We start from the raw sequence: 22,891 nt of genomic DNA on the forward strand, positions 1-22,891 counted from the left end.
ACTGGTGACGTACATAGATAATTTAACAACAGAAATTATGTGTGGGAAAAATAACATTGTTGGAGATAAACAAGTAGAAGAATCGATTCATAAGACATATTCAAGTTGTATTTTAAATATTATGTGTGTGTATTAAACTTTAAAAGTCTAATAGATTTTACCATATATAGTATAATTTCATCGTTTAAAAATAGATATTATAGTAACAATATCTAATTTAATTAATTTTTGAAGAATTTTGGGAAACCTAAAGTTGGGTAAAATGCAATTTATGACAGCCAGTTTCGATTTGGGCATGTGAGTGCACGATTTAGAGAGCTCAAAAAAAAAAAATGAGAAGTACAAAAATTAAAAAATGCATGGTTGCAACGGCTGGAAAATGCAGTCAAATGGCTACATAAAAATCTGCATACAAAGTTAATGGGATTTAAATTAGACAAACTACCATCGTAAAAGCCATGTTTATAACTTGAAGTACAAATAATTCCTTCAATATTTTTTTTGACAAAAGTCAATTTCTATACTTATTTAGAATTCTTATTCACTACTGAATGAAGATTAAGATGCAACTATACTGATCAGAATGCTTAACAAATCCTTGCCATCAATGACAAACCTGTAAAACGTTCAATATGGCTCCCCTATCATCTAAGAACAACATCCATAGGTTATGTGAAGTCAAGATCTATGAACATCAATAGTTGATTACTTCCCATTTTTAACGTAACTTATAGTTTGCGTTTTTTAATTTACTAATGAGAAGAAAAAATAGTTTATTCTATATTAAAAATACTAATTAAATTAGAAAGCTTGTACTATAGTTAGAGAAGTTACATCAAAATGTGGGCGTTTGGTGGAAGCGGAAGTTGTATTGTTAGTTATTGTCATGATACCATAGAGCAACCAAAGCATGAGTGATGGCGCCATTATATCATTTCTAACTTACAGTAATCACCAGTCAAGCACTAATGTTTCCTATAAAGACATAATAAACAAAAACTTCACTAAATAGTACACACAAAAAAGACTAAATCAACCACAGGTCGAAACAAAGATGGAAGCCATGATCAGGAAAGCTAATAACAAGGGCTAATCATATAAAGGTTTGATAAAAAAAAATACCTGCACTTTCACTGTCACACGCACCAAATGAACAGAGCCTCCGACAAATCAACACATTATCGAACAACAATCCGAAATTGATGTTTTTTTTTCTATTCAAAATGAGCAAACAAAATGAACATATTAGGGCTAATAATCTTTCGTTAGTTAGGGCGAACAAAAAAATGAATTAGGAAATTTGGGTCAATCGAAGAAGTAGGCCAAATCCAATTCAAGAAATTAAGGCTAATGGAGGACAAACGAATGAACCTATCTACTACGTGAGCCTTCACCGCCGGTGAATGCGTTGCTGATTAGATGGTATCGTCATCAACGTTCAGGAAGAGGAGAGGAACAACATCACCTTAGTGCCTTCGTTGAATGTCGTCCAAGAGAACAGAAGAAGAGGAATACCGAAGAACGTGGTTGGGCTTCGTTGACCGTCGTTGAGGAAGAGAAGAAGATGAGCGAGACTGGGCTGGCTTCAGTGTTTCTGGGCTTCTCTCACGAAGACATAAATGAAAATGAAAAGGGTTTGGGAAAACAAACAGGCTATTTCTCACTGCACCTCCAAAGTTTCTACCTGCACCTCCAAAGTTTCTACCTGCACCATCCAAACGGGTTCGCAACTACTTGGCAGTTACGTTCGATCGGACTGCAACGCGTTTGCGGATTCAAGGATCTTTCATCTATACCTACAACATTTCGTCGTGTATTTCCAAAAATTTCAATTTTAACATTCTCATATCTTCTACTTCCAACTTTTTTTTAAATTTTATTTTTAACTTTCTTCTCTTTCTAACTAAAAACATTTTAATAAATACTTTTTTATTTTCTTATTAAAGACACTGTACATCACCTTAATAATAATTCTAATTTAATTTAAAATTTAAATATTATTTAATACAATTTTATATTTTAATAATTATTAAAATATGATTTATATTATAATAATAGTTATATTAAAAAAATAAAAATAAAATAATTAAAATAAAAATAAAAATAAAATAATAATAATAATAATAATATAAAATTTGACTTAAAATATTTAAATATATTAAATTATATTAAAATATTAAAATAAATTAAACAAATTGTAAATAAAAACAAAATTTTTCAAAAACTTATTATCGAAAATCAGTTTTGTTTTTTATGTAAAATTTAATTAATATTTAATTTAGTTAAAAATTATAACATTATTTATTATATTTTTATATTTTAATAATTATTAAAATATGATTTATATTTTTATAATAGTTTTATTAAAAATAAAAATAATAATAACTAAAATAAGAGTAAAAATAATGAAAATAAAAATAATATTAAAAATCACATATTTAATATATTTAAATATATTAAATTATATTAAAATATTAAACTAAATTAAATAATTATTAATATTTAAATAAAAATCAAAATTTTTGAAAAATTTATTTATCGGATATCCATATCCGATTATAAATTCTATTCGACTAACAGTTTCTAAAATTTTGTTTTTCATTTAAATTTTAATAATTATTTAATTTAATTTAATATTTTTATATAATTTAATATATTTAAATATATTAAATGTGATTTTTAATATTATTTTTATTTTCATTATTTTTACTCTTATTTTAGTTATTATTATTTTTATTTTTTAATAAAATTATAATAAAAATATAAATTATATTTTGATAATTATTAAAATATAAAATATAATAAATAATGCTATAATTTTTAACTAAATTAAATATTGATTAAATTTTAAATAAAAAACTGATTTTCGATAACAAGTTTTTGAAAAATTTTGTTTTTATTTACGATTTAATGATTGTTTAATTTATTTTAATATTTTAATATAATTTAATATATTTGAATATTTTAAGTCAAATTTTATATTATTAATATTATTATTTAATTTTGTTTTTATTTTAATTATTATTAAAATATAAAATTATATTAAATAATATTTAAATTTTAAATTAAATTAAAATTATTATTAAGGTGGTGTAGAATGTTTTTAGTAAGAAAGAGAAGAAAATAAAAAGATATTTATTAAAATGTCTTTAATAAGAAAGAAAAGAAAGTTAAAAATGAAATTTTTAAAAAAATTAAAGATAGAAAATGTCATAAGGTTAAAAATAAAATTTTTGGAAGTGTAGGATGAATCACTTCGGATTCAATCACCTATGCCGATCCATTATTTTTAGGTCGAGCTGACGCCAGCCCGTGCGACCAGACCCGTTTCACATCCCTAATATCCAATTTTACTCACAGTTCTAGATTTACATATTATATTTATCTTAGGAAAAAAAATCTATATATTGATGATCTTAAAAAACAAACAGACAATCTTCTTAAGGCAAAATTATATTTATTCAAACCCTACATTACTTTTCTTTCTTTATTCTTCTACTTTTCAGAAGTTATTTCACCCAACATTAAAATAGACTCACATTTTATTTCCTTTATTTTTTAACAGATAGATGGAATAGATGATAGCAGCAAACAAATTTTCACAATGCATCGAACAAAATACTAGACACTCATCAAAATCACCTTCACCCTAAAACCAATTTCTACGCCAATTTCATCATTAAAATCCTAAATTAGAGGTCCTACATGGAGAGGCGGGACACATGGACGCACCTGAGTAAGATATTCACGGACGAAGGAGATGCACCTTGGCGCCATGCGCAGAGATGTTCACGAAGGTCACACTATTGGGGAGAGACACGCACTTTCTTTTATTTTTTACGAAATTGAAAAGTGAAATGTAGAATGGTAAAAGTGAAAAGTGAAAAATAGGAGGAAAATTTTTCTTTTTTTGCGAAAGTGTGTAAGAAAACTTATAATTTTCTTTTGGGTAATATAATGTTATGTGTAAATATATAAGGCAACATTTTTTTTTATTTGGCCACATATTTTGAAAGCAACATTTAAAAAAAATGTTGTCTTTGACAATTTTTAAACACACTTATAAGAGTGTTTACAAGTTGTGATGTCTAAAGTAAAAAATGGTATAATGTGATATAATAAGGAAAATAATTATTTGTGGATTGGACATCTATTAGAGAATAAAAAAGATGGAAATTCAGCAAAGCATTCTTTATTAACTTGTTTAAAATTATATAAAAGGTTTTGAAATTTGCATACTTGTTCATTGGTATAGTCTCTCTCTAACAATCATGCTTGATGACCTCAAAGTAGGAACTTAATTTAATATATGAAGAAAAAGACATGACAAAGCTATGTATGTAACAATTATAACACATTACTGAACATAAAGAATATACTCCTATATTTCGGCCTGCTCCCTAACAACTGCCAGTTTTTCAAACACTAAACATCTTTCCTTCCCCCCAAATCTCCTAATAAGCGCTTTCGTCAACTGCTCCCAAGTAGGATCCTTGGTTTTCTTCTTCCAAAACCGAAACCAATGATTCGCTCTTCCTTCCATACTTATGAAAGCTAATATGATTTTCTCTCTAAATGTAACCTCCTGAACTTCGAGAAATTTTCAGCCCTTGTTATCCATCCCACAAGATCTCCTCCTTCAAACTTTGGAAGTTTGACCCTCCTCGCCCATCCCCGTTGATTCCCCTTTTTTTTCTTCTTATGATTCTTCGTCAGTCTCATTCCTTTTTCCCACTCTATCTCCATTTCCAGATCCTCTACTTCCTTAAGAATCTCTTCCCAAGATTTTCATTATTCACATCAATTTCTCCATCATTACCCTGAGTCTTTGATAGTTGGCTCTAGATTCCTCTCTCGTCTCCTCCATTGTCATCTCTAACATGCTCATTCTACCCTCCATGACTCTTTCTCGGTGTTTTTGGATCCAGCAGTTTGGACCGATTTGTTAGGTTTCTTAGTGTCAAGAAACCTGGATACTATCTTAGAATAAAGAATCACTACATATTTATGAATCCTCACAGTGAGGAAACAATTTTATTGAATAGAAATACACTGAAAGCAATCAACAGAAATCAAGGGAAAACATTCCCTTCTACACAAGACAGTCCCTGTTTAGAAATAAAACACTCAATCCCACCAAAATACATCCCCACCTCCTTAAAAGACAAACAAAACATAACTAACAAAAAAAAACTGTCAACAGCCAAAGAAAAGCTACACCTAATTGCTATGAAACTCCTAACTACCCCTAACCACTTCTTACTAACTTCTATGTTTTATTTTTCCTAACTTAAACCTTCAAAGACCTGTCAAAACATGTCCGAATTGAAAATGCTAAAAGAGTTTCAAGGCCATTGCTAGTGAAACTAATAATAGTAGTAGCATATGGAGGTGGTATAACATTGAGCTGATTTTTTTTATAAGAAGAAATCTTAAGTACGTAAAGTCTATCTTGCATTTTAACTAAATCAATAATCTTTAATGATTTCTTATCTTGAATCTGGCAACGACAAAAATCAAAAGTAAGATAAATATTTCAAGTTTTAGAATGTGGTTGGATTTAGTTTTTTCTGTCTGTCCTACAACTATAGCTACCTGCATGCATTCACACTTACTGTAGTTTAATTAGCTCTTTCTGGATTTGATAAAGTTCAAACAATTCTTTTAATGACATGAATATTGAATTAGTCCAAATTCAAGGTCCTTAACATAAGCTCTGCCAAAAAGAAGATAATGTAATACGCTGGAACATTTCATAGAAATGGTTTTAATGCTAGTCTTAGTCTTTTATTAGATATTATTTTTAGGTGCAGTTATTTGTTACACTATCCTATCCATGCAAAGCTGAAGGAGGATTTGGAATCCATTTCCATATTTGTGTGTGGATTATGGATTGTATAATACTCCCGACCCAATGGATAATTTACACTTTTCCTACGAAGAAACCATGAGTGGAGGAACTAAAATCCCGTGTTTTATTTGATTATTTTCCTGTTACTTATTTTAATTTACGCTCTGATTCTGAAAACATTTTGCAATTTTTATACACAAATAATGAAAATAATAATAATAGCAACAAAATCACCATAAAGTGGGGGTTAAACAGTTTAACTTAAACAATTGCCAGTAAAAAAATTATCAGATAACCAGTTAATTAAATATCATTTAAAATTACTTTTAAAAGTAATTATAAAATCAAAGACAGTACAATTCACAATTAGTGAACAAAAAAGAAGGTTTATAATTTTAACACATTCTATTTAAATTCTTACAAATTCTAGATAAATGATAGAGTATCATTTTTATAAAAATACTTGAATAAATGTCCATTGGATATTAACTTCCGTAGCGAAAATATGGCACTGGCATAGTAAAAAGCATACAAGATTTATAAATTGTGCTAATAATATTTTTTATAATTACTTCTAAAATGGTATTAGTGTAGCCAATAACCCTAGTCATTTGATGAATTGTATCATAATCAGGATTTTGTTGTTTAAACAATTTCCTCTTTGCTCTTCGAACCCCTTTTCACAAGGACAAATTATCTATCTGAAATGATTTCTTTGACAAAAACAGCAGAAACATATAACCGAAAAAACAGAACTTCATAAATTAGATGTTCAAGAACAAAGTAAGAGGTTTTCATAGTAATTTCAAAACAGCTACATTTACACTAAGACATTACTTGAAAGTTAATTACGAAACGCAATCAACTTGCCTCTTGTTGAAATGATGCTTGTATAGTGTAACCATCATCCCTTAACACGCTTCGCCTTCCTCTTGGTCTCCAAGAGTGAAGCAAGAACGGCACATTTCTTCTGGATTTCTTTATATTCCTCCTCCAAGTCCACAACCTATATTACATCAGCAACACTAACAATTAAAACACAACGACTAATTAGAACACAATAATCAAACTTTGTAATCTGTGGCTACTATTACCATCTTTTTTAGTTGTGTCTCCTTTAGCCTGTACTCCTCACACCTGCAGAGAAGGGCTTTAGTGAAATTCTATTCGACAATAAAATGAGTAAACAAGAAGCCCAGGCACACCAAGGTATACATACACACCAAAGTGATTGCCATGTTAACCTTGCATTTGCAAAATTTTTGAAAAAGTACATATCAATGTCACAGGTATTAATAATTAATTATTTGGAGAGTGCATATTATACTAACTTTAAAATATCGTGATGAAGTAGAAAATAATGAATTAGTGGGAAATTTCCGGTATAAGATTGTAGGATATAAATATATGATAAGAACCATGGAAGAACCAAACTACAAAAGCTAACTATTGTTGTGGGACAGTACAAGGCATCATACACCCAATACTAGAATCGCAGTCTTCCAGTGTATGACTCCAAGTTCCATACATGCATTTAGATCCTAACATAATACCAGCGGGCTAGTTGTGACCTAGACGCTATAAATTGCAACATTGACGTCACCACCAGCGCTTCTTTTTTGCAACTGAGACATGGTGGAAAGCTGTAATAACAATTGAAAAAAAAACTTGAGAGATCCACACCACAAGATAGCTATTGTAGTTGGATAGCCCAAGATTTACACACCAACAAGTAGAATCCCATACTTTCAATGTCGGACCAAGTCCCATACCCTACAAATGGATCCTAACATTATCTAACCCAACAAAGTATTTTATCAGAATTGTTTTATTGCCAGACTATGAAATTAGGAAATGTAAACCATTGCCAATCCTAACCCACAAACATACAAAATGATAGAAGAGAATAATACATGTAGGGTAGTTAAGACTACATCCCAAAACGGAAAGTATAGAGATATAATAGAGCCAAGCAACTCAAAATTACACATTCTTGTCACAGTAGGTGAAGTAACAGAAGTAACAATGCGTTTGGCTGATGTACAACAAACGGATAAGAGAAAATGGTTTGATCAAGCAGTACATAGAAGGAACAAGTATAGCCATTCAAAAAGTATAACCAAGGATGAAAATGACAATTTTTTATTGTCTTCATCCTTGAAGAATATTTAAAAAAAAAAAATTCACCTCTCAAAAAGTTTTATGTTTTCTGCACAGATTTCATCAACAGATACAGACTGCAGAGTTCCCACCATTTTACCCTGTGAGAAAAAATACATGTTCGTGAACAACAAAATCTTGCATACTTGCAAAAAAATAAAATAGAAAAAAAAAACTATTCAATGGGTGCATATAAACAAATGGTAGTTTTTGACACAAATCCTTAATTTTCAATCAATTATTTTATAGATTTATGTCTTGATTTCATATTGTAATAAATCTTTTCAGAATAAGATTTGTATAAAATCTTAATCATGATCAGATCATAGGTAATGTTATTTATTGATTCCTGATTTTCTACCGCATTGTAGTAAAATGGTCTCCTCTATGGAAATAACACTGTCCACCATATAAATTAGTGACTGTATTATTAAAACATAATTAGAGAAATAAAATATATTCTTCTCCATTCCAATATGGTATCAAAGCTTTGACTCTAAACCTTGCTTTCTACCGTTGTGAAAAAGGCAAAGATCAGTATCGATTCATATCCTTCAAATGTAATGTCTTTGGTAACTCTAAACCAATCAAGACCCAAAGGACTTCTAATAGAGAGAAAATACATTCCAAACCACCACTGAAGATACCAAATTGTCAACATCTATGAATGGGACAACTCATTTCACAATGGAACATTGCTGATTCTTGCAAGTTGCACTACTATCCCAAGATATAGGCAGGAGAGCCTAATCATAAATGAAAAGTTTGATTCGTAGTGAAACAATTGTTGTTGAAGGGAAGATTGTTACAGGATGCAAAAACAGTCCCACGGCATAGGCCAAGCGAGCCAACTTACAATTGAATTGTGGTACTTAGACTGTTTACACTCTTTAGTAGAAAGAGTTGCACTTTAACTATCAACTATAACTTTTAGTCTAGTGATAAACATTTGATCCTGTTAGATGTTAAGATGTGTGTTTATGTTAATTGGGTTCAGCCCATTCTGTATTAAGAGCCTTGCCCCATATTTTACATTATAAATAAACTACCCTATGTGTATGTGGATGACACAAGGGAGATTTCTCCCAATCTTCTCCATTATTCACATGGTATCTACAACTTAGTATTAGTTCCATCTCCACGGTCTCCGGCACACATCACCGTCGGAGTTCCAGAATCGACCGATGACCACACCATCGGAATCGTCTCGGCCGGGCGACCACCGTGGTGCAAAGATCGCGGCGAACAAACCACCCACGCGCTGCCGCAACAGTCGTCGGCGCATCGCCGGATATTTCTGCCGCCGACCAGGACTGTCGTGATCGCCCTCTTTCTGGATCTATGGTCGTTGCACAATCGGAGCACTTTGGATTTTTAGGGTTTCTCCCTCTCCATGGCGTCTTCCTCGTCTACAAACACCTCTGTTGGTGGCTCATCATCTGATCCCTCAATATACACCAATTATGTGAATGTACACTTGTCCATTGACAAGTTAAATGGCACAAATTATGGAACATGGGCGTCCAACATCAAACTTTGGTTGAAGAGTCAAAGGTACGTAGATCACCTTACTCAAAATGTGACTACTGCTACCATAGATGACACTTCCTGCTGGATGAAAATTGATGCCCAGTTATGCATTTTTATAAAGTCCATCATTCACTCCTCACTGAAACAAATGTTTCGATCACTGACACTCAGCGTCTTTATGGTGTTTGTCAGGACCTATTCACTGTTATTGGTCCACGCAGTCCTGGTCCCATGGCAGAATATTTGGGTAAAGTTCATGCCCTCCTTCATGATTTTAGTGAGCTATTACCTCCTGCTTCCACTCCTGCTGAAGAACTGGAACAACGATCAAAGTTCTTCATGTTGTTGGCATTATACGGACTCTCTGATGATTTCTCTCATGTCCATGATCAGATTTTGGGTTCTCCTGTCATACCCAACTTTACTTCTACTTGTTCTGCTCTTTTGCGTATGCCGAGCAAACCAGTCACTGAGACATCTCCTCATACGGATGATTCCTCAGTTATGGCTGCCCAACGTGATGATCGAAGTCGGTCTCGCAAGCTAGGTAAAGGACGTCCAAAATGTGACCACTGTGGCAAGTTATGCCGTGGTATATACATCTCGAGCGTGAGATTAGACATTTTTAATGGGTGGTCCGATAGCGGCCCGATAGTGGGTGGAACAATATTCCCAGCAAACAACAAATATCGCTAGGATAGGCTCTAACCATGGCTCTGATACCATGTGAATAATGGAGAAAATTGGGAGAAATCTCCCTTGTGTTTCTTACATACACATAGGATAGTTTATTTATAATGTAAGATATGGGCCAAGGCCCTTAACACATAATGAGTTGAACCCAATTAACATAAACACACATCTTAACATCTAACATATGCTAACATTTTTGCTTTCATTTGATCCAACAAAGAAGTTTGTTTATTCGTTTTTGTTTCATTTTTGTTTCAAAAGAGTCATCATAAAAGTTGGATTCTACACTGTCTCCACAACTTTTTTAACTTATAGATCACTTTTAAATCAGAAACTGATCGTATTTAAGCAAATGAAAATGAAAACAAGTGCTATCCAAGTCGTCACTGTGAAGAAACAATGGTACTTGATACATAATCTTTTGATATCATTTACTCAAGCAAAAAAATATTACAAAATTATGGATGCAATGATCAGAACTTGCATCACATAGAGTTCGAGGAACCTGAAGTTAATAATTTCAAGAACAATAAAACCTGCTCATTCAAATAATAAATTTGTTTGTGAATCTCATAAAGATGATGACTCCATCCTTCTCATTACTATTAGAAAAGACACAAGGACATGTAGCAAACATCCTTATTCCAATAACATTTTATATGACTTATCTTAAAAGAGGAAAACTCTTCCAAAAAATCAAATTTGGGATTGGTCTTTGTAGAAATGGTAAAGGGGAAAAAAATGGTAGGGAACATACGGGTGTTCGTAATCAAGTACAACTCAGAAAGAAAACTTGGATGACAAAAGGTTACACCGAATCTTATGCATCGACTATTCAAAGATGTTTGTCCTTTTACTAAATCTCAAAATTTTAGTGTACTAATGTCTTTAGATACCAATATTGAAAGACACCAACTAGAAGTTATAAATGCATTTCTAAGTAGACAGAAGAGGAAATTTAAAAGGAAAATAATGTTGGAGTATGAAATTAATATCTTTGATTCTTATCCTATTTTATTTTTGTTAGAATATTTACCCTATTTATCATTGTTAGAATATTTATCCTATTTATCATTGTTAGAGTATTTATGCTATTTATCATTATTGTATCATAACTACCCTATTTTGTATCTGAACTTTCTTATATTTAGAATGAGTGAGAGAGATCTTTCAAGCCCTCTAGAATTATTTTTACAGTTTCAATCTCAAGTTGGTATCAGAACAGGTTATCTAAGTCTCTTCCTACTCTGTCTTTGTTGCCACCGGCGGCCTTAAAAATTTCATCTTTTCTGAAATACCTCAATAGGCAGTTTCATTCTCCTAATAATATCAGATATTTCCAGTGTTCGGTTCACTGTTTTTCCGTTGTGAACCGCCGCTCTTCGCCGGCCGACCACCGTCACAGTTTCGACCAGTGACCAACGGATATGGATTGCCTCCTCGAGCGACGGCCAACCCCGTTGGTGTCGTGGGCTACTTCTCATCGACGCGCCACCAAGAGCGCTACATATGTCCGATGTTCACCGCAGTCACCGTCATCCTTTTTTCCGGCAAAGACAAGGGTTAGGTCTCAAGGAGCGCGACTCAACACTGTTTCATTATTGTCTGACTTGCCAAATCACGCTGAGTCCATATTTAGTCGTGGTTTCTGATTTGTAGTTATTTGGTTGGTATTTTTAAAGAGTCATAGATTTCTTGGTGAATGGACGTGAAGATGGGATGAGAAAAGTCTTCCCGACGAAGAAATATTAAAAAAAAAAGTGCCTCTGTTCACATTGTATCTGTTAAATTTGGGGAGAGAAAATATAGAGATAGAAGTATTATTCCATTGTGTTGTTTTCCTATTACACCAAATGCTCTATATAAGGAGCAAATTGACCAGCACACAACATCCCAAGACTAACAGTACAATAACACAATACAACCGATTTCAACAGTCCCCCTCAAGCTGGAGCATATAGATCATATGCACCAAGCTTGGAACATATAAATTGAATCCTAGGCCCCCTTAGAGATTTGGTCATAATGCCTCCGAGTTGTTCATTAGAATTGACAAACTCCGTAACAAGTTCCTTAGTCAACAACTTCTCTCTAATAAAATGACAATCAATTTCTATATGTTTTGTTCTCTCATGAAACACTGGATTGGAGGCAATATGAAGGGCTGCTTGGTTGTCACAGTACAGTTTCAACGACTCATTTCCACAAAATTTTAACTCTTGGAGAAGTTGCTTAATCCACACAAGTTCACATGTAGTCAAGGCCATAGATCGGTATTCAACTTCAGCGCTAGATCTAGCAACAACACTTTGTTTCTTATTGTGGGAAATCAAATAGTATTTTAGGAAAGAATAAATTAGGAAATTTGTGTATTTCATAACAAGTATATATTTTATTGTAATCGGTACAGATTTGAATAAATAGGGACAATCCCATAAATCAAGGGATTCTAGAATAGAATATAGTTATTATATTTCCTAAAATAGCTTAGGTCTCCCGTATATATCTTGTATGATCTCTTTGTAATAAAATCATCAATTTCCATTTAACCTAATTTCCAGATGGTATCAGAGCTTCCGATCTAGGAAGCTCTGTCTGCGCATTGTAAACCCTAAGACGGCAGCCTGCATTGCTGCTGCATTTTTCTTAACCCTAAGACGGCAGCCTGCATTGCTGCTGCATCTCTCTTAACCCTAAGACGGCAGCCTGCATTGCTGCTGCATCTTTTCCTATATTTATTACATTTTTTTTCCCTTGCTATTGCAACCTTCTCTATCGCTCAATATTCTGTTGCTGCTGTCTTCTCTGTGCCTTAATTGCACAGCCTTTCCTTTTTTCCGCTCAGCCATCTTCTTGCTATGATGTCAAGGGAAGAGGAAGTTGTGAACCCAACTCCAGAAACAGGGAATTCCCATTCCCAGCTTCCTGGAGAATTGCAGAATATCCATTCTGCATATCGACTCAATGGAAGAAATTATTTGAAGTGGGCCCAACTTGTTCGTATAGTGCTGAAGGGAAAGGGGAAGTTGAGTCACCTGATGAAGTCTGGACCCAAACAGGAGGATCCCAAGTTTACTACATGGGATGAGGAAGATTCAATGATCATGGCGTGGCTGTGGAATTCAATGATTCCAGAAATCAGCGACACATGCATGTTCCTTAATTCGGCAAAAGAGATTTGGGATGCTGTAGAGCAAACCTACTCTAAAGCCAAAGATGCTGCTCAAGTATATGACGTAAAGGTGAAAACTTTGGCAGCAAAACAAGGGAACAAGACTGTTACAGAATATGCCAATCAGTTGAAATCATTATGAATGGAGCTAGACCATTATAGAGTCATAAAAGCCAAATGTACTGAAGATTCAGCACTTCTCAAGGAATATATCGAACAAGACAGAGTTTATGATTTCCTTGTTGGTTTGAATCCTGAATTTGATCAAGTTAGGATTCAAATATTGGGGAAGCAAAAGGTACCATGCTTCAATGAAGTGGTGGCTATTGTGAGAAGTGAAGAAAGCAGAAGGGGTCTCATGTTGGAGAGTCCAGCAGTAGTAGAGAACTCAGCAATGGTGGCTGACCATAAAGGAGAACAGACGTTGGCCATGGTAGCCGAACAGAAGAAAGGAGGATCAGCAAATGTGGAGAAGAAAGGTGATGGTCTCTGGTGTACCTACTGCAATAAGCCTCGTCATACCCGAGAGAAGTGCTGGAAGTTGCATGGGAAGCCTTTAAATCGAGATCGAGAAGGGGGACATAAAGGAGGCCCCTCAAGGAAAGGAGGACAAGTTTATGTTGCTGCTGGAACAAATGAAGGAAATAATCCAGAAGCTGCTACCCATCTTAATCAAGAGGAGATAGAAAGGGTGAGAACCTTTCTTAGTAAGCTGGAAAAACCTACAGGTGTGTGTTCTTTGGCATATTCAGGTAAGTTTCCACTTTCTTTTGGATTAAATGTCTCAGATACACCCTTTAACAATTACTGGATATTGGACTCTGGAGCCACAGACCACATGACACCATTAGCCAAACACTTCTCCACATATTCCCCATGTCCCAACAACAAGAAAATTGCCACAGCAGATGGAACCCTTATAACTGCAGCTGGTCAAGGAAATATCCAAATCAATTCTTTAATAACCTTAAAAGATGTTCTCCATGCCCAAAGCTGTCCACCAACCTAGTCTTTATACGAAAACTTATAAAGGATTTGTCATGTAAGGTTGTTTTTTACAACGATCATTGTGTATTTCAGGACAATGATTCGGGGAGGATGATTGGACATGCTAGAGAATGGAATGGCCTTTATTATCTTGAAGATCCAAATCTGTCCAACAAAAACAGAATCTCTCATTTCTTCATATCTGAATCTTTGATGACCAACAGAGAAAAAATCATGCTTTATCATTGTCGGTTGGGACATCCCTCCTTTGGAGTGATCAAAATTATGTTTCCTTCTCTGTTTACAAAGTTAGATGTTGAGAGTCTTCATTGTGAGGTGTGTGAACTTGCTAAGCACAAGCGTGTATCTTTTCCAATAAGTAATAAAATTAGCAATTTCCCCTTTTATCTTGTTCATACTGATGTATGGGGACCTTCTAATGTTTCAAATGTGTCTGGTGCTTGATGGTTTGTCACCTTTATAGACGATTGTACAAGGGTCACTTGGGTTTTCCTACTTAAACAAAAATCAGAAGTCAGTTCTGTCTTCCTAAACTTCCACTCCCTGATAAAAGGTCAGTTTGGTGTTAATATTAAGAGGCTTAGGTCAGACAATGCCAAAGATTACTTCAATCATGTCCTTAATTCTTTTTGTCAAAAAGAAGGTATAATTCATGAGTCCTCTTGTGTCAAAACACCACAGCAGAATGGGGTCGCAGAAAGAAAAAATGGGCATCTATTAAATCAGACTCGGGCATTGTTGTTCCAAAATAGTGTTCCAAAAAATCTCTGGGGGGAAGCTGTTCTTTCAGCAACACACCTTATCAATAGACTACCCTCTAGAGTCTTAGGATCAAAAAGCCCTATGGAAGCTTTGTCGTCTTTCTATCCAAACCTATCCACTACAAATAATCTTAAACCAAGAGTTTTTGGGTGCATCTCATATGTCCATATTCATAATACAGACAGGGGGAAACTTGATCCTAGAGCCTTAAAGTGTGTCTTTGTTGGTTACTCACTCACTCAGAAAGGGTATAAATGCTACCACCCCCCATCCAAAAAATTCTTTGTGTCTAGGGATGTTACCTTCAATGAACAAGAGGGCTATTTCCATCAACCTTATCTTCCGGGGGAGAGTTTCAGGGAAGATAAGGAAAGTAGTAATTTTGGTTTTCCCATTCTTCCAGACCTGATATTTGAACCTAAACTAGATCAAATTGAAGCTGTACCAAGAGAAATAGGTCAAGAAAGTGAAATTAATTGTGAAGCTGATCAAGGAGATGTTGAAGCTGGAAAATTTGGTAAGAAGCTGGTATACTCAAGGAAGACTAAGGCCATTCCAGGATCAAGCAATGTTCAAGAATCCAACTCAAATCCACAAAAAGAGGTAACAATTTTTTCTCCAGCTGTGCAGGTTGAAATTGAAACCCAAAATGATCTTGACCTCCCAATTGCCATTAGAAAAGGGCCAAGAAAATGCACCAAACAGCCACTCTACCCTCTCTCAAATTACCTGTCCTTTGAAAATCTCTCTCCTACCCATAAAGCCTTCCTAGTAAACCTAAACACTACACTCCTACCTAATACCCTATCTGAGGCATTGTCTGACAGAAAATGGAGGCGTTAGAGAAGAACAACACCTGGGAGTTAGTCACCTTACCAATAGGAAAGAGGCCAGTTGGATGTAAGTGGGTTTATACAGTGAAATACAAGGCTGATGGATCAATTGAGAGATATAAGGCAAGACTAGTTGCCAAAGGGTTCACCCAAACCTATGGAGTTGATTATTTGGAGACCTTTGCTCCGGTTGCCAAAATGAACACAGTTAGGGTGATATTGTCTCTTGCTGCCAATTATGGCTGGAACTTGGAACAATTTGATGTTAAGAATGCTTTCCTACATGGATACCTTGAAGAAGAAATTTATATGGAGATACCTCCGGGATACGGTAGAGACGTTGTTACCAACACTGTTTGCAAGCTGAAAAAGGCATTATATGGGCTAAAACAGTCCCCCCGTGCATGGTTTGGCAGGTTTACTAAAGTTATGACAGGTCTAGGTTACAAACAAAGCCAAGGGGACCATACTTTGTTCTTTAAACATTCCAAGTCAGGGGGAGTAACAATATTATTGGTGTATGTGGATGACATAATATTAACTGGAGATGATAAAGAAGAGCAGCGATTGTTGAGCCAATGCTTAGGCAAGGAATTTGAGATCAAGACCTTGGGAAAACTAAAATATTTTTTGGGAATTGAAGTTGCCCACTCCAAGAAAGGGATATTTATATCCCAGCAGAAGTATATCACTGATTTGCTCAAGGAAACTGGCAAGGCAGCGTGCAAACATGCTAGTACCCCATTAGAACCAAACATAAAGCTTGGAAATGCAGAAGAAGACGTTGCTGTTGAAAAATAGATGTACCAGCGATTAGTGGGCAGACTTATATATTTGTCTCATACCAAGCCAGATATTGCCTATGCAGTGAGTTTAATTAGCCAATTTATGCATAGCCCAAAGGAGACCCATTTACAAGCTGCCCACAGAATTTTACAGTACCTTAAAGGAACTCCAGGAAGAGGGATTCTATTCAAAAGGAATGGTAATGTGAAGCTTGAAGCCTATACTGATGCTGATTATGCAGGGTCAATTGTGGATAGGAGGTCAACTACAGGATATTGCACCTTTCTTGGAGGAAATCTTGTGACTTGGAGAAGCAAAAAGCAGGGTGTAGTGGCTCGGTCCAGTGCTGAAGCGGAATTCCGAGCCATGGCACAAGGTATATGTGAGTTGCTATGGCTTAAAATCATCTTAGAAGACTTGAGGATAAAATGGGAAGAACCTATGAAGCTCTATTGTGATAATAAGTCAGCAATCAGCATAGCCCACAACCCAGTGCAGCATGATAGAACAAAGCATATTGAAGTAGACAGACACTTCATCAAAGAAAAGCTTGATAGTGGCTTGATATGCACTCCATATGTGTCCTCTCAAGATCAAATTGCAGACATTCTTACCAAGGGGCTGGGCTGCCACAATTTTGAGAAGATTGTATCCAAGCTGGGAATGGAAAACATCTATTCACCAGCTTGAGGGGGAGTGTGGGAAATCAAATAGTATTTTAGGAAAGAATAAATTAGGAAATTTGTGTATTTCATAACAAGTATATATTTTATTGTAATCGGTACAGATTTGAATAAATAGGGACAATCCCATAAATCAAGGGATTCTAGAATAGAATATAGTTATTATATTTCCTAAAATAGCTTAGGTCTCCCGTATATATCTTGTATGATCTCTTTGTAATAAAATCATCAATTTCCATTTAACCTAATTTCCAAACTTACTTTTCCAAGATATAAGGTTCCCTCCAAGTAGAACACAATATCTTGTAGTAGATCTTTGATCAATTGGAGAACCAGCCCAATCTGCATCACAATATCCTTCAATCTGAGTGCTTCCCTTGTCCTCATACAACAATCCCTGTCCTGGATTTCCTTTTATGTATCTGAGAATTCGAATCACTGCATTCCAATGGTCAACATGTGGATTCTGCATAAATTGACTCACAACTCCCACTGGATAAGAAAGATCAGGTCTTGTTATTGTAAGATATATGAGTTTTCCAAACAGCCTTCTATATCTCTCTGGATTTGAGAAAGGTTCACCTTCATCTCTCATTAGCTTTTGATTTGAGTCCATAGGACTATCAATAGGCTTGCAATTTGTCAAACCTGTTTCCTCTAAAATATCAAGAGCATATTTCCTTTGTGAAATGATGACACCTTCTTTTGACTGTGCCACTTCAATACCAAGGAAGTATTTTAGACGACCCAGATCTTTAGTCTGAAAGTGGTTGAACAAATGATTCTTTAATTGAGTAATTTTAGTGTTGTCATTCCCTGTAATAACAATATCATCAACATACACCATGAGATAAACACATTTGTCAGGAGAAAAATGACCATAAAACACTGAGTGATCTGCCTCACATCGTTTCAACCCAAAATTTTGCACAATCCGACTAAATTTACCAAACCAAGCACGAGGTGATTGTTTCAAGCCATAGAGAGAACGACGTAATTTACAAACTAACCCAGACTCCCCCTGAGCAACAAACCCAGGAGGTTGCTCCATGTATATCTCCTCTTCCAGATCACCATGAAGAAAGGCATTTTTAATGTCCAACTGGTAAAGTGGCCAATGACGAATGGCAGCCATAGCAAGTAAAATACAAACGGTACTGGTTTTAGCCATAGGAGAAAAAGTATCACAATAATCAATGCCATAAACTTGAGTATATCCCTTAGCTACTAGACGAGCTTTTAGACGATCAATTTCACCAGTAGGACCAACCTTAATAGCATAAACCCATCGGCAGCCAACAGGCTTCTTACCAGGAGGAAGAGGAACAAGATCCCAAGTACCATTGTGGTCAAGTGCTTGCATTTCATCAATCATGGCTTGACGCCATCCAAGATGATCAAGTGCCTCATAAATATTATTAGGAGTCTTAAGGGAGGACAAGGAGGAAACAAAAGAGAAATAGGTAGAAGACAAACGATGATAACTCAAAAAATTATAAACAGGATATGGATTACGAGTAGAACGAATACCTTTCCGAAGGGCAATGTGCAAATCATCATCTGAGTTAGTAGAAGACGAGGATGATGAAGGATCCATGGTCGGGTGAGCTGATGGAGGAGGAGATGAGTCTAGAGGGTCTTTATTGTTCTGAGCTTGAGATTGTCTCCGACGCTGATATGTGAGAATAGGTGGAGGAACAATGTCATTAACATTTTGAGTGGGAGGTATAGATGTAGGAATAACCAAGGGATCACACGATGGTAGAGGAAACATTTGTTGAACAGATGAACGATCCTCCACAGAGGATGAGAAAAACGGTGTATCCTCAAAGAATGTGACATCAGCCGACATATAATATCTCTTGGTGGAGGGAGAATAACATTTATATCCTTTCTGAAGACGAGAATATCCCAAGAAGACACACTTAATAGCCTTGGTGGATAGCTTATCAAGACCTGGAGAAACATTATGAACAAAACATGTACACCCAAATACACGTGGGGGGATATGATATAAGGCATCATTTGGAAAAATGACAGAATGAGGAACTTTATTTTCAAGAGAGGAAGACGACATCCTATTGATTTGAAAACAGGCAGTGAGGACTGCATCTCCCCAGTGATGTACAGGAATATTAGTATTCAACATCAAGGAGCGTGCAGTTTCAATGAGATGTCTATTCTTCCTCTCTGCAACACCATTTTGTTGTGGAGTGTGAGGACATGTGGACTGATGTAAAATTCCTTGGGAAGATAAGAATGAAGAAAACGCTGAAGAAAAATATTCCTTAGCATTATCACTACGAAGGATTTTAATTGTCTTCCCAAATTGGTTCTTGATTTCATTAGTAAAGGACACAAATATGGACAAAAGTTCAGATCTCTCTTTCATTAAATAAACCCAAGTACATCGAGAGAATTCATCAATGAAGGTTACAAAATAATTAAAACCAAAAGACGTAACACGACTTGGCCCCAAATATCAGAGTGAATAGTTGAGAAGGGAGAATTACATAGTGTCTCAGACCTTTTAGGATGAGAAGATCTAACACGTTTTCCTAATTGACACGACTCACAATCTAAGACTTGAATGTTCTTAAGACTTGGAACCATCATCTTTAACTTATATAAACTTGGGTGGCCCAACCGATCATGCAAAAGCTTTGGGAATGAAGTGGTAAAACAGGAAACTGAAGAGCTATGTTTCAAAAAATAAAGTCCTCGAGACTCATGTCCTTCTCCAATCAGGCGACCCGTACCATGTTCCTGTATCACAAAGGAATTAGCAGTAAAGGTTACAGAACAATTTAAGGAACGAGTCAATTGGCTCAAAGAGATTAAATTGTAGGGGCAATGAGGAATGTACAAAACGGAATTTAAATTTAGTGAAGGAGATAAGGAAACTCTGCCAATTCCCTGAGATGCAACTTTGGATCCATTGGCAATAGTAATGAAATGATGGATTTTCTGAGAGGACATGGAAGAAAATGAAGAAATAGTACCAGAGATATGGTCAGAGGCACCTGAGTCAAGGATCCATGGATTGTGACCTTCCACAGATTGAGATATACCGGCAGTTGACGCACTGGACATGGAAGAGGATTGGTCAGGATTAGAAGATTTTCCAGATTTATACTTCAAAAATTCTTGATATTCTTCATTCGAAATTTTGGGTTCATCAGATTTCAAAACATGAACACCCTTGTCTGGATATCCATGTAAGGCATAACATTTCTCTCGAGTATGGCCTATCCTCTTACAATATGTGCACTGAGGAGGCATACCACGGCCACCACGTCCTCCTCGGTTGCCTCTGCCTCCTCCTCTTCCTTGTGGTGCTACCATGGCTGATGTTTCAATACCACCAATTGAACTTTCATCTTTAACTAATGAAGGTACCCGAAGAAGTCGAGTAACTAAGCTGTCCATTGATGGAACTTGATCACCAACCAACATTTGATCACGAACATGACCAAAATCTGAATGTAGACCTCTTAAAATTAAGACCATGTAAAACTTATCAAGCTTCTTGTTTAGGCCTTCTAAAGAATCGACCACAAAGAAATTCTTCAATTCTTCTACAGCAGCACGGGCCGTTCCTATGTAAGTAACCATATCATGATTGTTCTGTTTGAGAGAAGTCACTCTTTGAGTTGCATCAACGAGGCGTTGTACATCGTTAGCAAAGATATCTTGAGCTTTTCTCCAAAAGGAGGAACACGTTTTGTAAGGTCTTAAAATTTCTAATCTGGTTCAACAGATTGCCATAGGACAGCACATAGTTGGAAATCAAGTTTCTGCCATTGAGATTTTTCTTCTTTAGGAACGGTGGAAACATCTTGTTCAAGATGGTCATGGTGTCCTTGACCAAGAAACCATAACTCTACAGAAGAAGACCAAGATAGATAATTTTTCCAATTGAGTTTTGCAGAAGTAATGGTTGGAGTAGCAGAGAGAGACGGTGTTCCAAGACCAGCCATCGTAAAACCAAACCAGAAAAGAGGAAAACACCTAAACGGAGCAAAGATTGTGGGAAGAAACCCTAAACGGAGCAAACCTCAACGCAACAGCAATTCAGTGACCACAATAGACTCAGGAGACGGAGGCGAAACGACCGGCGGTGGCACGGTGAAGTTCCGACACGGGAGAGGCAGCGCGTGAAGCCCACGCGCACGAGAGAGACCGCACAGAAACGACGCGTGACGGCGCGTCGAGAAGAATATGCGGCGGCGACCACCGAGGATGGGTCGCGCTCTTCGAGGCGCACCGAACCCCTAACTTCGCCGGAGAAAAGGCTTCGACGGCGGCGGCGGCGACGGACGGCGGAAGGAACGACAGTGGGTGGCTGCAAACCCTAACCTGCTCTGGATACCATGTTAAATTTGGGGAGAGAAAATATAGAGATAGAAGTATTATTCCATTGTGTTGTTTTCCTATTACACCAAATGCTCTATATAAGGAGCAAATTGACCAGCACACAACATCCCAAGACTAACAGTACAATAACACAATACAACCTATTTCAACAGTATCTATGTTCCTTAGCCCTTTCCATTATGTGTGTTTAGCTTTGTATGGTCATTTATTTACAATCCAAGGGCAGTCGGTGGTTAACACCAAGGAATTTCAACACCAAAGTCATGGGTTGAAGGTTGCTCATAGCATGAGGGGAGTATATTTCTGGCAAGATTCAAAATCTTAGTCAACAATTTCACCAACCCTTTGTCAGATTTGTTTTCAGGTGCTTTGATGAATAAAGGAGACCATTATGATCTTCCACCTTCACGATTTTTCATCGGCATGTCGTCATTTTCGTCGCTCGCCGTGATGGGGAGTATGCTTCCAGCCACTGTAGGCCCCATCAACCCATCAGTCAGTGATAACAATCCTTGTAGTTTTGTCGCTTTCAGCCACTGTAGGCCCCATCGCCCCATCACCCCATCAGTCAGTGATGGCAGTCCCTTTAGTTTTGTCGCTTCCCGCCACTGCAAGCCCATCAGTAGTGATGGAAATCCCGATAGTTTTGTCGCTTTTAACCACTACAGGCCCCATCCTTACTTGATGGCAATCCAGTCCCTACAGTTTGTTGTTGTTTACCACTGCTGGCCGTCATCCACTCTTGATGGAAATCTCCTTTGTCAAAGTCATCCTACTTGAAGTTTCATGGTGCTAGTTGAAGTTTCGTTATTGTCCACCACTGTCCAATCCATAAGCTGTTGTGAGTTGTTCGTTGACTTGTGTTTTTGCTATCTGCTGACCATTGTCATCTGGTTGCCACACACTCTTGAAGACAAATCATATATCTCAGGGGGAGTCTCTTTGGCTATGCTGGTTTGTGAGTCTAATTTGGTTTATAGACATTCTCTCCCGATGGTTTGAAGTACATGTGCATCTTGTTTGAAGCTAAAGTTAC

General features: G+C 36.0%; 1 protein-coding gene across 2 annotated transcripts in view; it reads right to left on the minus strand.

The window, feature by feature from the left end:
• Positions 1-6,589: 6,589 nt before the first annotated feature.
• Positions 6,590-22,891, minus strand: part of LOC108343050 (protein MICRORCHIDIA 1) — a 58,713-nt gene continuing 42,411 nt past the window's right edge. For both annotated transcript variants that reach the window (XM_017581095.2, XM_017581086.2), the window contains 3 exons: positions 8,039-8,112; positions 6,946-6,988; positions 6,590-6,857 (listed from right to left, as the gene is read on the minus strand). In XM_017581095.2, the coding sequence (XP_017436584.1) occupies positions 6,756-6,857; positions 6,946-6,988; positions 8,039-8,112 (219 nt within the window). In that variant the 3' untranslated portion in view covers positions 6,590-6,755. The remainder of the gene's footprint in view (positions 6,858-6,945; positions 6,989-8,038; positions 8,113-22,891) is intronic.

The sequence above is a fragment of the Vigna angularis genome, chromosome 1, assembly GCF_016808095.1.
Source record: "Vigna angularis cultivar LongXiaoDou No.4 chromosome 1, ASM1680809v1, whole genome shotgun sequence".
Lineage (NCBI taxonomy): Eukaryota > Viridiplantae > Streptophyta > Magnoliopsida > Fabales > Fabaceae > Vigna > Vigna angularis.